Raw genomic sequence first — 18,447 nt, 5'->3', positions numbered from 1 at the left:
GAGAACTCTCTAGTATTTTTTTGAACTTAGCCGATTTTCCTTTCCCTATATTTTTGCAGTCCAGTCCAATATCCTTTATTTGTAGGTGTCCAGGATATGATTAATTAAAAGTTATTTTTGAAAAATTAAGCTTCTTTTATTTTTTTTACTAAAATGAAGAAACTGTGATTATTTTTTAATAACTAATTTTTCAATGCATGTTTCTTGTCTAGCTGCTAAGGAAAAGGCATATAGGAAATGACATAGTTACCATTGTCTTCCAAGAGCCAGGAGCACTTCCTTTTACTCCAAAAAATATTCGTTCCCACTTTCAACATGTGTTTGTCATAGTCAAAGTGCATAATCCTTGCACTGAAAATGTGTGCTATAGGTGAGTAGAGCCTTAACTATTTAAGTTTGTTGTTAAGACTACAGTTGAACTGCCTCTTCTACCGGGTTTATATTTCCTAGAGATGCTATGTATACAATTCTAGAAATTCTGTTACATTTTCTGTGAGTATGAAAAGCCAGTGTCTCCCTTGCACACATCTAGAGTTATGGAGCACAGTTTGTAGATGAAAGGGGTATATGCAAAGCTCTGTGGTGCTGATTTATGGGCACCAAATAGGGATATAACAGGTTACTGAAAATAAGATTTGCAGACATAGCAATAGAAATTAATTTAGAATTGGTATCGAACATTTTCAAAGCAAGTGATTTAAAATAAAGTATTTTAGAAGGCTATTAACTTGTATAAATCCCTGAGTATGACAATATGATGTCGGGATGAGTCATGGTCTTTAAGAACAGGGATTAAGACTTTTGGGGAGAACAAAAACACCTCAAATTCCAGATGACCTTAATACTCACGTTTAAGTTACTGCATCATGAATTCTAGCAAGGTAACCAGGGTGGAAGCATAGTTCTGAACTGAACTAGGAATTGTGCAAATACTGATATGGCCTTGAAGCATAAAAGTGCAGATTTAGCATGTATGAATGTTATTTATTCCTTGTTTATAATTAAATTACACTACATCGTGAGGTCAAATCATATTGTCTTTCAGCTGTCTTGTAGAACTTTAAGCTATCTTTTAGAACTTTAGATTTTGTTTCAGTAGCTCGTTTGTGTTTAATAATACATGGCATTTTATAAGTTAATTTTTTTTTTCACATTACTCGGTGATGTCTGTCTGTCATCCCAAATGTGACTGCATTTCGGTCAAGCTAGTAGCAGTTGTATGTAGCTTGCACAGTATTTTGAAATCCTTTTTCAGTTGAAATATATTATGTAGATATAAATTGTAGGTATCATTATATCAATGAGAAAATGTTCCTATTTCTTTTACATCTTGCTGTAAACTGTCCATATGAAGAATTTCAGGTATTTTGAGACTTTATGAACATAGAGTAGGCAACTTAAACAGGTGCAGAATGCTCCCATTATAGACACATTTGACACTGATACTTTTTCTTCACACTTCATTGTAACAAAATGTCTGAGGATTAAAATAAATTCTGTTTCTATTTATATATTTTTTTTAGTTTCAAGATCATGCAACTGAGTGACAGCTGAAACTGATAGAAAAGAAATTTAAAATACTTCTCATTTGTCTCACAAAGCATTTTTATATTTATTCAGTTAAAGAAAGGAGATAGTGAAACCCTAAGACGTCATCCTTGATATTTTTTGTGTTAGTAAGATACACCCATAATGTCTTTTATATGTTTAAAATAAAAAAAGCCATTTTAAATCAGGCAATCCAGTCAGTTTTCTTTGATTTTTCTAAAATATCTGAAAATTGACATGTCAAGCCTAAACCCAACTGTGTAAATGGACTGCACAAATCACGGTTCTGCTTATCATCTGATCTTTTGTTCAGGAATTAACCACTTTATTTTTTTTTTCTTCCTGTTTCCAGTGTTGGTGTTTCACGATCAAAAGATGTACCTCCATTTGGTCCACCCATTCCCAAAGGGGTAACTTTCCCCAAATCAGCAGTCTTTAGGGACTTCCTTTTAGCCAAAGTTATTAATGCTGAAAATGCAGCACATAAGTCGGAAAAATTTCGAGCCATGGCCACGAGGACACGTCAAGAATACTTGAAAGATCTGGCAGAAAATTTTGTTACCACAGCTACAGTGGATACTTCAGCAAAGTTTAGCTTTATTACTTTAGGGGCAAAAAAAAAGGAAAAAGTGAAACCAAGGAAAGATGCACATCTGTTCAGTGTTGGAGCAATTATGTGGAATGTGATTGCACGAGATTTTGGCCAGTCTGCTGACATCGAGTGTCTCCTTGGAGTCTCCAATGAGTTTATCATGTTGATTGAAAAGGAATCAAAAAACGTTGTGTTTAACTGCTCCTGCAGAGATGTTATTGGGTGGACGTCTGGCTTAATGAGCATAAAAATATTTTATGAAAGAGGAGAATGTATTCTTCTGTCTGCAGCAGATAATTGTACTGAAGACATCAGAGAAATTGTTCAAAGACTTGAAGTGAGTACAGTTTCTAAATTGGAATTCCAATTTTTTAACGAAGAGTTACTTGTCTACATCTCCTTTGAGATATAATTAAAAATGTCCTATTTTTATACTTCAGGAGTGTTTTCAGTATTCAGAGAGCATTACAAACAATCCTCATAACAGCATATGAGATAAGCATTATCAACCCATTTTCAGTGACGAGGAATGTGATATCAATAATCTAATAGACTTGCCCAAGACCATGGGTGGTTTTGGTGTTGAAATAAGGATTGAAAGGCTAAGCTTTTGTCTTCTCGTGCCATAGCCTGTTCTCAAATAACACCTTTGTAGGTAGAAATATACCTTTATGTAAAAATATACAGACTCTTAATGTGTAAAATATACTCTCTTTGACTTTTCTGCTAATATTCACATAGGTTGTTATAAAATTTATGTAAGTGTAAGTTCTGCTGATTTGTTCCTCTATACTGAGTAACTGCAGGGAGTAAAGAAAACTAGACCCATTAAGGCCAGTTTTTACAGCTGACCGGATAAAGTTTTTCAGACACTTGACCCTGTTAGCACAACTATAATGTAACTATTTCAGTCAATACAAATGAACTGACATGAACTCCAAGGTAAAAGTGCTGATGCATCTACCTCATGTGCTTATACTTCACCCTTTGATTATAATTTAAGTGATCTATATGGTCTCAGTTTTCTTTATATTAGAAAGCCCTGTACTGAAAAAAAATTTTTATGCTTACCATTTTCACACTGGAACAGTTGGATTGTGGCTGATGTTTTAGGGGCTCTCTAGTTCTGCAGTCACATTTAGCATTGCTGAGTATCATGCTCTAAATAATTACCTTTCTCTTCCAAAGTGCAATTAATTTTTCAATAGATGAATGTCTTTAAAATCTTCTTGCCACTGTTACCCTCTTCATTGAAGTCTTCAGTTTCACCTTCTTTACACAGATATTTCCCTTCTGAAAAACAGTGTGCCTGTAGTTCACTCCTATTAAGTATTGCTAAATTAACAATATAAATTGCTTAACACAGATGGAAGACAAGATTCAAAGTTCTAGTGAAAACTTGTGCTGTCATCAGTGACAACAATTTCTTTTGCCGTTTTTCATGGAAATATCCCAGTTGCTGAGGATAGAGCTTTAAAATTCAGTAATTAAAAATGCAAAATTAAATGGTTATCTATATTTACTTGAATACTTCCTCTTTTTTATGGTCAAATTTTGGGTTAAATAGTAACAAATTGGCTTTAAGCCTCAAATTTAGCATCAGTTACTGCCAAGTTAAGCCAAATATTAGTTTCAAGTGTCTGTTCCAATGAACTCTGTCTTCTCTCTTTTACTACCACCTATGCAACTTTCATATTGCTTAAAAGAATTACCTGTTTTAAAATTTTTTCATCCTCGTTTCTTAGCTTTTCCCTGCTGCTTCTTTTCTTTTAAAAGCTGCATATTCATATTATTTCTTAGTTGGTTTATGATGTTAAATGCTTTCTAAACAGTCTTTATATACATTTTGATACAGAAGCTCAGATTGACCATTACAACCACTAAAAAGTATTTAAAACTCTGATTCTGCACTTCATATGGATCCTTTAAAAACCTTTAAAGTGACTCAGAACACAGATAAGGTCAACAACCACATTTGCCAGCAGATGCTAAAGATGAGAGCTCAAACTATGACATAATATCAAACTTCAGGGACCAAATGATTAACTCTTTTCAGGCACTGGTAAAAGAATTTTTTAAAACCAGTGTGTAAAATGCTACTGTTACTAAATGAGATTATAAAATAAATAACTACGTTTTATTGCCTGAGTTTAAATCATGCAGGTGAATAGGAAACCTGTGCGAATATTCAAATAAAGCAAAGATGTGAAAAGCTGAGTCTCAGTTTGAACTGAAAGAATCAATTAAGGACTGAAAAAAAGAGCAAACTATAGATTAACTTGGTGGGCTGTGTTTAAAGGCAGAAAAGAAGCCATGGTTCTGAGCTTTAGGATAAAAGAGAATAGCAGAGTGGTATAAGATTAAACAAAAACCCAGAATGGATCTTTAGAAAAGAATCTGATTAGACTAAATTTCCTTAGGCCTGTGTACTAAGAAAACTCTTCACCTTCTTCATGGGACTTAAAGGATCCCTGTCTCTTCCTCTGTGCTTTCAGAGGAGCTGGCTCTTTGTTCATGCGCAGGCACGTGTTCATGAAAAGGCACCCAAGGAAGCAGAATGGCCTGTTCTAAGTGGAGCAGCACTATGTTTTATGTGACACTACTATGTATCATGCAGTGTCACCTTTTAGGGGATATACTTGCGGAGGACTTGATCTCCTGGAATCCTTTACACTGGGAATAGATGAATCTTTGGCAGGAATGTTTATCTTCCATCTCTTTTAACCTTTGAATATTTAATTAACTTGAAGAATAGATTTTGAGTGCTCTGAGTTGGGGAAATCCATATACTTTGTCTGGTGCATTCATTCTGCAGTATTCTGTAGTTGTGACATAATAATAAAGAGGTGTCTGCCCGCCCCCCCCCCTCCCCCAAATACTATTGTGTAGTTTCATAAGGATAAAATTTCATCCCTCAGCTGGGCTCTTGACTCTTAATAGCATGTTCTTCTTTTCACTGCATAACTAAATACTTTATGGATTTTGGAGATTTGTGACAGAAGTGTAGGGAAATGAATGAAGAGCTGAAATTTTCATTTTCACTTTTCTAGTTCATAAATTATGAAAGTCTTGTTGAAAATTAGTTATGACTGAAGGTGAACCTCAGAGCTAGAAAAAAAAGAGTTAAAGCTTAGTGCTTTCTGCATGCTGTATAGCTCTAATACTATATGCACAGTTATAAACAGAAAGTTCTGTTTAAAATGGAAAGCTTCTAAAGGGTAACAAAAACTCAGAGCTGAGGAAATAGCTGCTTTTTTTGATAGGAAGACCCAGAACATGGTCTTGTATACAAAACCGCCAGAGTACGTTTTGGACATCTCAAGAATGACATTCACATTTTAACTTGGAATCCTACATCTTCAGAAATAACTGGAAGGTTTACGAAGTCAAAGTGCTGCAGTTTAAGTAGCCTAAATTTGCCAGGCAGTGATTCTCAGAGTACTCTATCAGATCCTTGTGAGATCTTTCTTCAGTGTTTCACAATTTAGTGAAGATTAGTCCTTAATTAATAAGATATAAATGGTATTGTGCTAATGCTGGACAAAGGGGAAGGAACTTGAGATGGGTCAGCCGCTTCCTCTGGGGATGTAAGATTTTTAGCATTGTGAAACGTTCTGTTCATTTTGTTCTGTGCAAGAGCCTCCATTCAACCACAAATGTGAAAATATTTGTTAGTATATTAAAGAAATGCAGTGTGAAGCCACACATGGCTTTATAGTGTTTGAAAACAGATCTGTTTGTGTGTCTAAAGAAGTGAGTGTCCTGACAATAGCTTAACAATCTTGATACTTCTTTAGATAGTGACCAGAGGATGTGAAACCACAGAAATGACCCTTCGGAGGAATGGCTTGGGCCAACTTGGATTCCACGTGAACTTTGAAGGGATAGTGGCAGATGTGGAGCCCTTTGGTTTCGCATGGAAGGCGGGACTGCGGCAAGGGAGCCGCCTGGTTGAGATATGTAAAGTGGCTGTGGCAACTTTGACTCATGAACAAATGATCGACCTGTTACGTACATCAGTGACAGTAAAAGTGGTGATTATTCAACCACATGAGGATGGAGCACCCAGAAGGTAACGAGCAACAATTCTCGATGTGACATTTGTACGTTTGTTTGTTTGTGGGTTTGTGTGTGGTTTGTTGTTGTTTTGTTTGGTTGGTTTTTGTCTTTTCTCTCTGCTACTGCTTAAATGATAACTTTTATTGAAGGCCCTCAGGAAATGGATGTTGTCTCTCATGTTTGGTGATAATATCATTGAGGCTCTTACAGCAATCTTTTCCTCAAAACCCCTGTTGGCTTCTAAGAGATTATAAAATGGGATCCTGTAAGAAAGTAAACTTTAGTGCATCCTGACTGAGCTCTTATGAAAGCTGATGTGACGTCTTTTCTTCCACAGGAGGATCTTATATTTTATTACTAAATCTGAAAATTGGAAATCCTTCTCTGAAAAACACTGTATCTGTCTTTTGGCATTTCTCTGACTCCTGACAATTGAAAAAGCTTTGGTTTATTTTTTCTTATGTTGAAATTTTAACAAAAGTAGCGAAATACTGGATTCTGGACGTATACAGTATCAAGTCTTAGAGTCCTTTTCACTTTCTACAGATATCTAATTTAGTGATACTAAGTAGTGAATTACATCAATGAAAGCATCAGTTAAAGCAAAGAAATCTTGCTACAACATGAAATAAATGCTCACACATTGAGGAAAAGACAAAGGATTATTATAGCGACTATACATCGTTTTCAGGGATGAAATGCAATTTTCTTTCATTGGTGTTCATTTTGGGGTGACAAAAATATTTTTCCTCTTCTCATTTTTGAATGTTATGAGGTAGAGGAGGAGTAGGGAAAATTAGAAATGTTATATTTTATTTCTCACATATCTTGTCTAGGTACTGTTAATTTGCCTCGTTCTAAATGAGAACTGTACCACAGTAAATTGAATTACTTGTCTTCTTGTAGAAGGCCAACTTTAAATCTCTTGTTGATTTTTAATTTAACAGAAAAAACATTAGATGTGTTGCTTTTGGCAACACAACAAGCCATAAAATTTTACGTAGCATGCAGCACTGTGAGGTTGGTGCCAACTGTACACGAATACTGTTTAATTGGTGGCAATTCTCCAAGTAGTCATTGGGCTGATGAATGATACAAAAGTGCCTCCCCCCTCCTGCCTCAACCTGCATGTTGAAGCATTGGGTTCCTTTCTGAAGAAAATGCCTGTGAATATGGAGTACCACTTTTTTTGCTTAGTTGGATAGAATTTGCAATTAAGCCTCTCTTTGCTTAGCTTTGCTATTCTCACCATCTGCTTCTGGATATGAATTTTCACTGACTTGTTTGGTATACATTTCCAAGCTGTTTACAGAATATGAGCCTAATGAGCTGATCCTATTATACTGAAGGTAAAAACGTGTATTTTATAGGCCCTGGTAAAAAAAACATACTGTATGAATTGTTTATATCTTCGATACATTTTTAGAAATAAAATGTTAAAATCCCAAATCAGTGTGATGCACGGCACTCACTCTGTGTGTAGGAGGAGTTTTAACTGAGTGCCACCAAGTCTGCAAAACTGTTCTTGTTTATAAATTTTTTTCATTTGAAAAATATGTGACTAATTACTAAGGAAAATTATTTTTTTAAACTATGTTTCTATTCTAAAATATGAAAAACCCCAAAGCATTTATTTTTAAGTTCTTTTAAGCCTCAGCTCTCTAGTATAAAAAAGTCTTCATTAATGCCTCTTTCTCTCAAATATCAGCTGCTCACTGAAACAGAAAGCTCCTGATTTTTCCCCTTATATCTCCAAAATGTGATTAATGATTTTGATTGCCTGACTTGAAAGGGATCCAATATCCAGAGAGTTTTGAGCTTGTCTTTTCTCAGTGTGTTTATTATCTAAACAGAGCAGACAGAAAGCAATATAGATATAAGGTGACAAGACTGAGAGTTTCAGTTGATAAATGTGACCTATGACATTGTTTGTAAAATATAGTAATGAGAGGGGGAATGAGGAGAAGGCAGACAGGCATAAATTGCCAGAGATTTGGAAAAAGAAGATAGTCTATCACAGCTTCTTACTAGTTAAAACTCGTGCAAATCCATTTCCTTGTCTCTTCCTCAATTGCTTGTCTTAGCCGTCTGCAATGTCTTATCTTGCAGAAACACAGAAACAGAGAATAGTTGAGGTTGGAAGGGACCTCGGGAGGTGGTTGAGTCTAACCCCATTGCTCAAAGCAAGGTCAGCTAGAGCAGATTGCTCAGTGACATGACTACTGGCTTTTGAATATCTCCAGGGATGGAGACTCCACAACTTCCGTTCCAGTGTTCGATCATGCTCACAGTAACAAATGTTTTTACTTATGCTTAAATGGAGTTTCCCATATTCCAATTTGTGCACCTTGCCTCCTGTGCTTTCACTGGGTTCTACTCTGAAGAGTCTAACTCTCTCTTCTTTTCTCCCAGTCACGCCGTCAGGTATTTATACACATTGATAAGATCCCACCTGAGCCATCTCTTTCCCAGGCTGAACCATTCCAGCCCTCCCAAACTCTTGCGGTGTTTGCAGATGCTCCAATTCATTAATCATCTTTATAGCCCTTTGCTGGACTCCAGTATGTTCTTGTCTCTTTTGTACGCTGGTATCAGGTTTATCCAGAAATTGAGAGGCAGTAGTTTTGCATGTAAAACAAGAGTATCTGGAGAACTAGAATGCATTTCACCTTTGACAAGAAATGTCACTATCCTTGGAGAAACCATGCATGGCTATATAGGATAGAATCAGGTTTCTGTGGGTGATTTCCAACATATATCTGTGAGCAGCAATTAAGGCAGGTGTGCCTGCTCGTCAGGAGAGAGCATCTTTACTGTCAAGTAGCTCTAATAATTATCAAATAACACTCAAAACAGCTGTGCAGATATTTACTTCAAAGTTGGGAGTTCCACCAGTCTTTGGTCCACATCCTGCACGTGTCTAGAAGAATGGTGGTTCAAAAGCAGGAGAAAGCTTCACATGTATGCTCCAATAATTATTGCTTTGATTCCCAGCTGTTTTAGAGCTTTTCTTTTAAGAAATGATACTTCATTCTGTCTCGCATATGTAGAACAGTAGATTTGGAGGCTGAAATAAATACCTTGAAAGTTTGACTCATTGTACAGAGCATATGATCTTCTGACAGTTGGGGTTTTGTTTCCTGTATTTCAGTGTTATTTCCCGGGGTAGATCCTGGCAGTTTATAATAAATTTTCTGTTCATGCATAAATACTTTAAATGCCATAATCTGGGGTTTCAAGTTCAGCCACTGGATTTTTGTTGACAGTGCATAGATATAAAAATACTTTCATCTTTGTTTCTACAAGAATCAGTTGAGTTAAAAATTTACATGCATTTACAAGACTCTAAATATAATTTTAGCACAAAATTTACTAGTTTTATGAAAAATCTGCATGTATCATTTTATTAATGCCTGTCTTTCTGTTACTGAGATAATCAGCTGATTTCCACTGCTTGAAAGAGAAGTTTCTGCTTAACTCTGTCTGATGGATTTTAGGAGTACCAAGCGATGAGTACTTTCTCTTTAGGTTGCTTATTAGCTCTGGTTCCTTGCTGGGATCAAGTTCTGAAGTGAGATTACACAGATGGGACATGACTGCAATAGAGTGTGTTGGGAATCATACCCTTCAAAAGAAAATGAGTTTCAAGTGTGCAAGGGTGCTTGCAAAGCAGTCCCGGTGCCTTGGAAAAATATCAGCTGAAGTGGAGATCTTTGTTCAAGCTCTTAACTTGATTGTTTGTTTGTTTTCTGCTCTGATAGCTTACCCACAGATAATCCTCAGTCCATCAGCCTTTTATATATTAAAAGAAAACCAACGAAATGAAAGTAGGCATACACTGAGAATGTTAGCAATGAATTATTAGCAATGAATTTATTTTTTTTCTGCAAACTATCTCGCATTAGTTTATTTCAGCATGGAAATAAATTATTTGGAATGTTGAAGGTGCTTACAAAGGAATGTTACAGAGCGATCAGGAAATGAAAGAGGAAAATTCTGCTCAATAGGTGCATTCCATTACTTAAGCTAGATCTTCCTGCTTATAGTCTTGATAGCAGTATATGCAAAAGAAATCATGGAATAATCATGCAAAATTGAGAAATCATAATTATTTGCATGGCACCAGGCTGATATTTGGATAGAAAGAAGAAATTGCTATTTAATACATAAATTATGTAAATTGCAAAGCAGTCTTAGAACAAACATGCTGGTCAGTCTATTCAGATCTGAATAAGTATCCTTGTGTCATTTGTTTCTATGCTATATCTTTCCCTTCAGAATTATTGATTTGTTCTCCTGTTGTTGTCAATATTACCTAGTACTGCAGTGCAGTAACTAGAATCGTACACATTTGAACAGGAGAATAATGATGTTCATTCTAATTTGCTTTCACTGGTGATGTCACAGTAACGCAGAAGGACACTTTATTTTATATATATATATATACACACACACACCAGTCAAATCCAATCAAGGTGTTCAGGTACTTCCAAATCCATTTTAAACTGTAGATTCTGCTAGAATCTTACTGCATTGAAACTTATGTGCCTGTCTTATTTCAAATAGCCTTATATATTAAAAAAAAAAACCAACCTGCTTAAGAGAACTGCTTAAGAAACTGCTCCTGGAAAGTTTGGAAAACAAACAAAACTTTAAGCAAAATTTCCAGGGATGGGCAAGAAACAGAAGCTCAAGTACAACCAGTGTGAGAGATGTAGCAGCAGTAGTTTCCACCTGTTGGTCTGAACAAGTAACAGACTTTTTTCCTGCTGTCGTAGGTAATTTTGGAATTTGAAATATTCTACTAGCTATGACTGAAACTGCCTGTGGGCTGTTATTAAGTAGTGCTGCATTTCTTTTGAGTTTGTTTAATTCTCTTGAGCTTTGCAAACTCTTTCATACAAATAAAATATGTGTAATGACTTTGTATTTTCCAGTCCTGATGCTCGTTGCTCCTAAATGATTGTGATCTTAATAGACAATTATGTTTCTAGGGCTTTTTTAAAGTAACAGATAACCAGCAGAGTATACAATGTTCGGGAAAATGTTTTCAGGAAGTGGAAGGTTTACTGCATGAAAAGTTCAAATCTTCTCCCAGGGGTGTTTGCCATAAGCTGGTGGGTTAGTTCATATAGCCTTCAGATTATTTAATTATTATTTTCTTTTTAATTAAGCCTTCTGAGCTAGAAAGAAGTCAGGTCCAGAATCGCTGGCAGGATACTGCCAGATTAACAACACTTGAGGCGGGTTAAAGCACAAAACCTGAAACTGAAGTTTTGGTTGTAAAAGTAGAATTTGGATGTACCAAAGCTTTAAGTTACCACCTCTGCTACTAACCTAAGAAGGCTGTCAGTACCTAAAAACTTCAGATCAGGGTGACACCCATGCTCTAGACTATGATGTTTTTTAGTGGTAACTGAAAGACCTAGCACTAAGAAATTAGATTATATTAATTGGAAGCCACATCACTTGCAACAGTTAATCCTCTGTACCAAACGAAAATTAAACAGTAGAAAATGCTTAAATTTCTTTAATGTCAGAATTACTGTACTACTTATGATGTCTCATTCCCTGAATCTAACATACGGACTGTGATTTAGCCTGATGGAGACTCTTGGCGAAACTAAATTACGTCAGAGCTCTGGTTAGCACCAGAGATTTTAACCTGGGCTGTTACATTTCAAGTGCGAGTCCTAATAGAAGGTCAATGTCACAGTAAGACCCTTTGGCTCTGCCCCTCACTGTGAACTCTGTACCTTTGAAAGGGTGGCAGCCCCAGAAAAACAACAGAGCTTAGGCATAAGGTATGGGCTGCTCTCTTCCTCATCTGTAGAATGTTGTGCACCATGTGGTTTGTCTCTTAAAATAATGAACGTGTCATGGTTTTCTTCTGCAGAAAAGAGACTTTTAAATTATTTTTTTGAGATAAATTGTTTTCTGTCAGTTTTTATAAATTATTTTGAGCTTTATTCTTCCCAATATAGTTTTCAAAGAGAAGGATGAGTAAACTTGGATTTTACTAATATATACAATTTACATTTTAACATCTTTCCTTAAATTAATTGTACTTAAGAGAGTAAGGCTAAGTATGCAGCGTTACTATAATCCTTTAGAAGCTGAAACTTTTTTGTTCAAGCATCTTTTTCTGTTTTGATTTTTATCAAAACAAAGGAGAACCTAGGCAATCCCTGTAACATGTGGTCTCCACCCAGAAATAGTCTAACAAAAGAAGTATAAAGTAAAAAGGTACAAATTTGAAAATAGTTCTCTGATGCTTATCATTTTCTCATCCAAGTAAAAAAGTATTTGAGTTTTTCTTACATTTAGTTATGAATGAATGCATAGCAGGAGTTAGTTATAACTGCTGAAGTTTATTATGTGCATAGTTGTTATAGTCAAGGAGAGGAAAATAAAAAGCCAGAGAAAGCTCTGATTGTCTCTATGGAGAGATGTAAATAGGCTCTTTTCTTTTTTTAATTCTCAATAGAGAGAAGAGTAATGGAATTCAACATGATTGAAAAAATTCGAGAGAACCACATGTTTTTGACATTTTGAAATTAAATATATTGCCTACTTAATTCTGGGTCAGCAAAGAAGTTTTTGATTATAAATAAATTGGGTATATATGCCTACTGTTATGTAAAATATTTTTTAGAATCCATGTTTTTTATGTCTGTGTTGGAATGCACATCATCTCTGCAGAAATTAAAAGTGATTTGATCTTCGCCTCATTGAAAACCTTTTTTGTTCATGGAATCATAGTATAATTCAGGTTGGAAAGGACCGCGGGGGATTATCTCGTTCAACCTCTTACTCAAAATGGAGTCAGCTATGATTTCAAGCCAGGTTATTCAGGATTCATCCAGTCAAGGATTCAAAAATTCCAAGGATGGAGACTGCATAGCCTCTTTCTATGTTATCTCTCTAATGTCTCTCTAATATGTCTCTCTAATATAAATATATTCTATTTGGTTTCCTTTGAGGATCATTTGTGTTTTCTTAAGAAAAAAAAATATTTAATATACTTTCTCATTTTAACAAAAAGGAACAGAAAAAGAATGTCACTGTATGTGTGTATGTATATGTATACTATTCTATACAATATTAAGATAGTATTCTATAAAGTAAGCTAGTCTGTATTGGGCAACTTTAGTGGCTATTTGGTAAGATAAACCGAACATTTTCCTCTCACTAATTTGCTAAAAAACCCCTTAGCAACTGAAGCTAAAACTGTCTCGCACTGCTAATTTATATGATACCCCTTTTTAGTTGTTTTAAAGCTTCCTGATTTTGTTATCATTTGGAAAGAATATCACAGTGTCTAGCTGTATCAAGCAGGGAATTTTATCTCTATTGGCAGATCATTTGCCAAGTTGGAGGAGCTTCTAGTTTTTGGGGTTTGTTTTTTTCTTTTTTATTTCTGTGTGGACTCCCCAGTGTTCCTGTAGTCTATACAGTGTTACTGTTCTCAAGAATCTGATGACCGATACTTTTTTCTTTTCAATTCTTACATCTATAGCTGGCATAAAGATATAGTGTAGATCAGTGAAATAAATTCTCTACACAAGATAACTTATGCAGCATTTTTGACATCTTTTCCCTGTTCTGTTTGAAGATGTGCCTTATTCTCACAGTGTTACTACAGTTGCCCTGCTGACTCCTAGGAGCAAACATTCTGGCAGTTGTCAATAACTCTGGGCAGCACTGAGGAGATTTTTACTATGCAGCATGTGCACATCCCGCTTAAATGGAGAACAGCATTTCAAACATGTTTAAATTGGCATCTACAGTAGTGCTCTGCAGAGAAAAGACTGATGGACAACTTTTATGCCATTCGCCTCATTTACTTGTGTTCATGATTCAGCCTCACAGGTTCTGTAGCTGACAGGTGCTGCAGTGTGAACCTTGGAGCGTGTTGGGAGTGTTCAGATCAATGGACCCTGGTATTTAGAATATGGCTTGCAAGAGCTGTACAGAGACCTTCAGTTGGGTTTAGGCTATTTGTTATTGCAATTTGAATACTAAATGTCAGGTCTCAGAAGGTCCTGGACTTCAAATTGTTCATTTGGTCCATTAGCTGAAGTCGAATATAGACGTAACCACTTAGTATGCTTGAGGAATTTTTATCTTTCTTTATCAGAAGTATGGTAAATCTGCCATTTTCTCTTGTAAGAGAGAACTGGATGAGAGCAAAATTTAAAATGCACCTCTGGAAATGCATTTGACTGAATTGATCTTAAGATTGGTATATTATCAGTTTAGGTGATTACTGGGCTGTGTGCAACTGCTGAAATTTGTTGAAGTCTTCATGGTCTTCTGTGGCTTGATGTCTTTATGCTGTCTCAAATAAAGAAGGCAGGAGATACTAATTGAATGTATTTTTGCTGCTTGGGGAGTTGCTTTGAAAAATAGCATAGTTCTTCCCACTGAAATAAAGAAGGGAATGTTTCAAAGGACTCTTGATAACCTGGAAATCTGAAGTCTGAAAGAATCACCTGCCCCACGAATCTGACTGCTGGAGGTATAAATAAGGAATCTGTGGACATGCTTTCCAGTACAGTCAGTTATATCTCCTGTTCTTTCTTCCCCTTTTTTAAAGCCTGTTGTGGTTCCAAAGGTGGTATTTCTGACTTAAAAGGTATGTTAGTGCACACAATTGTTGTATTTAGCGCTTTTGTTGAATCAAACCATTTATATATATTTGTTAAAGATAGATTTGTAAGTCATTAAATGACATATCTATGAAGCCAAACTTTATATTTGCCGTTTTATTTTAGATTCATCTGATTGAATCACGTAAAATGACTTACTACTTCCTCATGACCGATTCCTGTATCTTCTCCTGTGTGGTCTTATTCCTAATCTTTTCTCTTCAGTATCTGAAAGACTACTTCAAAATCAGGATTAATTCTGAACTCAGTCCTTTCAGAGCTCAAAGATTTAGATCTCCATTTGGTACTGTTCTCCACTTCATTTGTCCTCTCTGTTACTCATGATTTCCATTTCTTCAGTTGAAGCATAATATAACCTCTACATCCCAGCGATGGTTTTCCAGCTCTTCTTCATTGTACAATCTTATGGTGAATTTTGAAGACTTTTCTCTTTAATGTCACAAAGATCTTTCCTATTTCTCTGTTTTTCCCTTTGGTTATTCCTTCTTGCCAATAGCTTCTCAAGCCTCTGTTCCCCTTAATTGTTGTCTTTTGATCTAGCTGTTTTCCCATTCTCTGGGATTTGGAAATGAGACTTGCTCTGCTTGTGTCCTAGTTTCCATGAGCAGAGAATGCAGAGGTTGTTACTGCCTTACTTTTCATACAAGTAAGCCAAACAACTTGGTTGGTTTGGGTTTTTTTTCTCCTTTTATTTCCTGACAAGCTCCTTTCATACAACATCCTGTGTGTCTTTTGCATACAACAATGCAGGTGTAGAGGCTCTTAAGAGGCCTCTCAATTGTTTGTCAGCTCATCAATGGAAAGACTGTTTAAAACTGAATAGTAACACAGATCAGAAGGACAGTGAGTGTATCTTTATAGAGGAGGGACTGTCAGCTTCAGCTCTCTGAAGGGACTGCCAGGGAGTTGTCGCTCACCTTAAACGAGGAGTGAGAAAGTGGGCAGCATCCTCATCTGAGGTTGCTGTACACAATTGCATACATGTGTTGTGCTATGAAATTATTTTAAAGTAAAGCTGATCATCTGTTTTTAAGCGGCATCTCTTTCTTTTTTGAAGCAATGTGACTACTGTTAATAATACGGAGATGTCAGAACTTGGAATTTTTGTCTTTCTGACCAAAGTTCTCTTAGACCATTGGAATCTTATCCGGTGTCTTGGACTTGCACTGTAGTTGGTATAGGGAGTCAATGGAGTTGAGGGGTTACCTCCAGGAGGCACTTCAGAGTGTCAGAGAAGGGCAAATGTACGTATGTCTTATTTAACTACGGGATGAGTCTAAGAAAAAATAAGCTACTCAATTCTGCTTTTCAGTTACATCTCTAGAATTACATTAAACTAATCTATATTTTATTATGTGGATTTCATAGGTTGCATGATGGGTCCTCAGGCTCATTGTGACACTTCATAGGAACCGCTATAGTGTAAGAATAGATGTACACTGTAATAGAAGTGATTACTTTCAAACACAATGTTTGAGTTAAAAGAATGTACTTGTTGTACTCCTAGGTATAAATAAAGATTCCTTATTGAGCAAGATTAAATGTTATGAATTGAAATGGTGACAGTAAGGGATAATTTATCAGTGTAAGGCAACTGGTGATCACCAATGATTACTTCTCTATCCCTCCATCCCCCTTAGTGGTTCAGATCTGTGATAGGTTGAATTAAAGTTAAATTGTAACCAGATATACTAGTTTTGTTATTACCCTAATAAATTGTTCATAATACATGAAATCTGTAGATAGTTGGGCTCCAAATACCAAAATCATGCTTACTAGTTGGTAGTGGTACAATACCACTGAAAAGAAGGCTTTTGTGCAGTTATCAAGGTGGCAAACTGCGGGTCATAATATATGAAAGCCTCTAGCTTTTCTGTGGAGATGGACATTTACCTTTTTAATGAGGTAAATGTAATGTAGGCCCTTCACAGCCTTTTACAGAACCTTTATATGGAATCGTAAATTATTATTGAATGGTTTGGTTATTATAGTTTGAAAAATTTAATGGACTGCTTGATGATTATTTCAGAACATAATGCTCCTTGCAGTAACATTTGAATATTGCGGATTTTTATAGTGGACTCTTAAATTTTAATATGCACTCATAACGTACTGGCTGTATCATAGAGTCATGCTCTACGTAATTGTAGAATAGTTTTTATTAACCAAATTTTTAATAGGGTAATATGATTCTTGAAACCAAATATATTAGTTGGAGTCTGTGCTTTATGGTGAAGGACCGATTTAATTAATAACAAACTATAGTGAAGGACAGGAAGTGCAATCATTTCTGATGTGTGGCTAAGACTTGGTCACACTTCCGTGATAAATAACGAGTCTGTTTTTCAAAGTGTTATCTTGAATATAATTGGAAAAGATACTTGATATCCTGGACTTGTTTAACATAAATTTAAATATATTTTGAAGACCATAAGATACAGAAATGTCTTCACCTATTCTTTTAAAGTGAATTTTTTAAAAAAGTGAATTAAAAGCTATCAGTTAATACCAGTGCCGATGTATAGTCTTCATCCAGTGGAATAAGTAACAATATTATAAATTGAAATTAGATAATGGTCAAATTAATTATTTAATATGAAATTGCATTTCATTTTGTGGGTTTGATCCATGGTGGGGAGTGGGGATCCTTATTGGATTGCAGGCATGAAGTAATTGATTCTCTTTGTCTCTAATATGGGAGGTAGCTACAATTATGACTTTACATATCTCAGTATACTGCAGTAGCCATTTTTTAGGCAGTGCTTGTGAAGCAATGAAGCATAATTTTTCATATAAATGTTGAACTGATTGGTTTGGCACTTTTAAATTAAAATTAAAAAGTCTGTGTGACAAAGGAAGCCGTATAAAGTAGTTCCATTTTAAGCATGGAAATTTGGGGGGGGACAGTTACAACAGTCACATTGGGTGTCTGTTTTGAATTTTAAATTAACATTGTTAGATTTCTATAGTGACTTGAAATAGGGTTGTTTTGTAAGCCTTTTTTTGCAGGAATACTGTCCTGAATAATTTTTTCATGTCAGAGGAATACCTTGTCGTGATGTAAACAAACACAAAATTTTACAAAGTTCTAAATTCTTCTTTTTTGTAGGAAACCTTGTTGTTTGCGGATTTTATATCATGCTTTAGTTACTCAGTTAGCAACTGAGTCAAACTAAACCATAGTAGCAATCCCTTTTGCCTTCAAAAAACCATGGCTATTTTTACAGCACTTAAATTACTTTATGGGGGGATATCTAATAAGGGATGCAATAACAATTATGTGCTATAACTTTCTCAATTACCAAGACAAACTGTGAAATAGATATCTTAATAATGAAAGTTGGGAAGGGAGTGATTTGTTCCTAACACTTAAGGTCTATAGGAATGAAGGAGGGAGTGAAACAATACTAAGAAGCTAGCAGAGGGATGATTGAAGTTGTAGCCTACATAATTGTTCAACTTCCTAGTCAAAAAATGACAAAGTGTGTATATATGGCCACATGAAAAATTATGCCATGCACTGAACTAATATTAACCTTGGTATGTCATCTGTGCATTCTTTGTTCTGTTGGTTTT

The 18,447-nt window shown here is 35.5% G+C and overlaps 1 protein-coding gene across 5 annotated transcripts in view; it reads left to right on the top strand.

The window, feature by feature from the left end:
• Nucleotides 1-18,447, top strand: part of SIPA1L2 (signal induced proliferation associated 1 like 2) — a 147,595-nt gene that overhangs the window by 91,741 nt on the left and 37,407 nt on the right. For all 5 annotated transcript variants that reach the window (XM_065631457.1, XM_065631461.1, XM_065631459.1 and 2 more), the window contains exons 8-10: nt 213-370; nt 1,901-2,477; nt 5,938-6,212. In XM_065631457.1, the coding sequence (XP_065487529.1) occupies nt 213-370; nt 1,901-2,477; nt 5,938-6,212 (1,010 nt within the window). The remainder of the gene's footprint in view (nt 1-212; nt 371-1,900; nt 2,478-5,937; nt 6,213-18,447) is intronic.

Source organism: Caloenas nicobarica, chromosome 3 (assembly GCF_036013445.1).
Source record: "Caloenas nicobarica isolate bCalNic1 chromosome 3, bCalNic1.hap1, whole genome shotgun sequence".
NCBI lineage: Eukaryota > Metazoa > Chordata > Aves > Columbiformes > Columbidae > Caloenas > Caloenas nicobarica.
The sequence above is the reverse complement of the archived record's forward strand: the minus strand, read 5'-3'. Positions and strand labels throughout refer to the sequence as shown.